The sequence below is a fragment of the Alligator sinensis genome, unplaced genomic scaffold (genome assembly GCF_000455745.1).
Source record: "Alligator sinensis unplaced genomic scaffold, ASM45574v1 scaffold353_1, whole genome shotgun sequence".
Taxonomy (NCBI): domain Eukaryota; kingdom Metazoa; phylum Chordata; order Crocodylia; family Alligatoridae; genus Alligator; species Alligator sinensis.
The window spans coordinates 2,088,562-2,092,547 of NW_005842075.1; the positions used below are offsets into that span (position 1 = coordinate 2,088,562).

At 49.5% G+C, this 3,986-nt stretch overlaps 1 protein-coding gene across 1 annotated transcript in view; it reads left to right on the forward strand.

Annotated features, from left to right (window-relative positions):
• Nucleotides 1-3,986, forward strand: part of LOC102386753 (alcohol dehydrogenase 4) — a 34,541-nt gene that overhangs the window by 14,581 nt on the left and 15,974 nt on the right. Inside the window, exons 3-4 of the mRNA XM_014519986.2 lie at nt 663-804; nt 2,164-2,251. Coding sequence (XP_014375472.1) covers nt 663-804; nt 2,164-2,251 — 230 coding nt within the window. The remainder of the gene's footprint in view (nt 1-662; nt 805-2,163; nt 2,252-3,986) is intronic.

The window sequence follows — 3,986 nt, forward strand, 5'->3', positions numbered from 1 at the left end:
TCTTTTACCAGCTCCTAAGATGTTACTGCCAGCCCTACTCTCAGGATCTGGGCTTATACCCTGTCTACACCCAGCCCTCTTCTAATTAGATGACTCCCTTGATCTGGACTAGCCTCACCTGCCAGCCCATGGGTCAGCTGATTCTGCAATTAGCCCTGACCCCCACCCACCGGTGGCTCCTCAGGCTGCCTGACCTCTTAGAGCAGCAGGCACCCCAAGTGCTCTGCCACAGAAAGTTCTCAGGACACACCACCTATGCAAAACAGCCAGAGAGAGCCTGTGAGTCTACCCCCAGATATTCTTTAACTAACACCAAGATGCCTAAACCAGCAGTATTATAGAATAAAGTGCCTTAATTCAATTTTTCAGTTTTGCTTTAAAAAAAAATAGTGTGGTCATTTTTGGGTTTATGGTTCTCCATTTTGAATTAATACTTCTCCGTAAAAATGGCATTAAAATAATTATCTTCTACTGCATGTGATGATGCAGAAACCAGAACACTAACAAAGTTCTAGTGACTGGTATTATCTGCAAATAGCCCCAAGTTCCCATCACACTCAGTGGTACAATGGTAACAGTAGCTCTCTAATCTGACTCAAGTCATTGTTGCAGCTCTCCATCATCAGCTGTCGTGTAAATGTGAAGGTGTCATTGCCTTGCAGATTGCTGCCACTGGGGTGTGCCACACTGATGCTCATGCTGTGAATCCTTGTTTTAAGGCGGGCCTTTTCCCAGTGATTTTGGGCCATGAAGGAGCAGGAATTGTGGAGAGCACTGGACCAGGAGTGACTAAGTTTAAGCCAGGTACAGAGATATTATACAGATATTTCAAGCCTTATTCTTCAGTCATAGAATCATAGAGAATTAGGGTTAGAAGGGACGTCAGGAGATCATATAGTCCAACCCCCTCTCACACACCAGTGTAATCCTGTTGAAAGCTAGAGCATATTATAATTAGACACTCTTCAGTGCTTAGGCAAGTAAAGAACTAGGGCCTGCATCTGAAATAAAATAGTCATAATTACACCTCAGTATTTATGCACTGAGGGTGTAAAATGTGATGAGATACAGCAGGGGTGCTCAACCTCTGGTCTGCAGGCCAAATGTGGCCTGTGGAAACATAACATCCAGCCCACAGGGCTCCCCCATGGGTTGGAAACTTGGCCGTGGGGAATGATGGAAGCTCCACACAGTTGGCTCTGGCCTCATTAGGACCATTGCCCACACAGCAAGATTAGGGCCGGGCCCAGTCCTCACACATCCATTCAGATCAGGCTGTTCCCCCACCCCCAACCATGCACAACCAGATTGAGTTTTCTCTGTGTCCTCCCCACCCATGTTCAGACCAGGCCTGGGACCAGGCTGTTCTCCCTGTTTCTTCCCCCTGCCTCTGGATTGGGGCTGCCCCCCTCACACACACACACACACACACACGCACACACACACACACACACACACACACACACACACACACACACACACAGGATCAGAACTGCTCTGCTCTGCTCTGCTCGTGCCTCCAGATCCGGGCTGGGCTGCCCTCCTTGCCAATGCCCCTACATCTTGATTGGGGCTGCACTGCCCCAACCCACTCCCACCCCAGGCATTCAGACTGGGAGCGTGGCTGAGACTGGGACTGGGCTGCTTGCCCCCACACTTGTGTCCAGACCAGAGCTACTCCACCATGTTCCTACCCCAGGCAGGCAGATAAAGGTTGGGCCTATCTGGCCCTCAGGGCAAAAAGGTTGAGCACCACTGAGATACATACAGCATTCTTCTTCTGAAAGTGTGTTATGCCACAAGACACAAAAACTAGCAACTTCATTTGACAAGTGCAATGACTGAATACTGATCCACAAATGAAATAAACACTAACTCCGATCTAGATAATCAGGCACTGTCAGCAACAAGTGATCTAAGAGCAAAACAGATAGCTTCACTGCCTCCCATTTGATGATCAGCTATTAATGTAACAGAGTCAAGCACTTACATTCCCCTCTGTGACCTTTATTTTTCACATGATAATTAAGCATGCAAAGTCCTATGCAAGTTCAGTGTTTGAAAAATGTTTAAGACTGTATGACCATGAGACTCTGGGGGAAACTGCAATCTATTCTACAATGTTTTTAAAGAAATGATTATGATTAAATCTGTTTTTCTTAGGTGACAAGGTTATCCCCCTGTACATGCCTCAGTGTGGCAACTGCAAATTCTGTTTGAGTCCTAAAACCAACCTTTGTGAAAGGATCAGGTAGGTACTGTAAATTAGTTACTTGTAGGGAGCAAGATTAGGTACAGCATGGGAAGGTGTGGGAGGGGTGGAATACTAAGTAACAGTAGCTGATGCTGTTACAGCTCCATGATTCCCAGTCTAGCTTCACAAGCTTGAGACAGACCATATGGAGGGTTCTGGCACAGCATCCCATTCCTCCAGCATGTCTCATCCTTCCCTGCTCCCAAGATGTCCTTTACACTGAAATGGGAAAGATAGTGCATAAGGCTCAGGACAGAAATTACACATAAACCATTTTAAGTTATCAGAAACTGGTTTAAACCTGTAACAACAAAAATTCAGTACACATAAACCAGTTTCAAAATGGCCAAAACTGGTTTAAGATAAACCTGGTTGAATGCAGACTTAACTGATTGAGGTCAAACTGGTTTATGGAACTTCTGTCCCAGACCCCTTCCTGGTTTAAGTTAAATCAGTGTCCCCGAGCATCCCAGCATGCTTTTCAGCCCTGGGCTGGGCTGTCTGCTTCAGAGAGCAGAGCTGGCACCACCCCTAACCGGAGTGCTGTTATTGCTCTGGCTGGCTGAGAAGCGGGTAGGAGACTGCAGCCGGGGTCTGCCTGGCAGGGGCACAGCAGCATCTGACAGGCTTATTGAGAGGCCAGGTAAGCCCTGATAGAGGGGATGAGTATTTGGGAAACCTCATGAATGGTCCAGGTGGACCCAGTGAGTGGGGAAGAGTACAGGGCCTATTGAGCAGTCCTGGTGAGCCCAGAGAAAGAAGCTGTGTAGGAAGACCTATTGCAGACTCTGAGCCCAGAGAGGGAGTGATCTATGGGGGGGCCCAGGAGGGCAGACCCACAGGGACGAGAGGGCTGACAGCTGGAGGACTGACCCTGGGAATCTCAACTGGACTGTGCAGGGCTGGGGCCTGGGGGGAAGGGGCAAAGGGTGAAATAGACCATGACAGAGACTGCCAGAGCCGGAAGATCCTGGAGTTCTCAACTGGCCTGAGGCAGAGCCAGAGCCTAGGAGAGGCTGAAGGTCCTTGTGTGGCCATAGCCTAGAGGAAGGGGTCAAGGGGCATCAGCCCAGGATGAGGATGGCTGGTGCTAGGCCATCTGATGAGGAAGGATCAAGGAAAGGAAGCTGAGGGCTGGAGATGAAGGACTTGGATGGGAGGTGGAGCCAGGGCGAAGAGGCCCAGTGGTTAGCAGCCCAGGAGGAATGCTGGATGAGCTCCATCCGAGGGTGCTGAAGGCACTGGCCGACATCATTGCAGAGCCACTGGCGGGAATATTTGAAAGCTCGTGGCGCACGGGCCAAGTCCCGGAGGACTGGAAAAGGGCCAACGTGGTCCCCATTTTCAAAAAGGGGAGGAAGGAGGACCCGGGCAACTATAGACCAGTCAGTCTCACCTCCATCCTTGGCAAAGTCTTTGAAAAAATTATCAAGGCTCACATTTGTGAGAGCCTGGCAGGACAAATTATGCTGAGGGGAAACCAGCACGGGTTCATGGCAGGCAGATCGTGCCTGACCAATCTAGTTTCTTTTTATGACCAGGTTACGAAATGCCTGGACACAGGAGGGGTGGATGTCGTATACTTAGAAGACTTCAGGAAGGCCTTCGATACGGTATCCCACCCCATACTGGTGAACAAGTTAAGAGGCTGTGACTTGGATGACTACAACAGTCCGGTGGGTGGCGAATTGGCTGGAGGGTCGCACCCAGAGAGCCGTGGTGGATGGGTCGG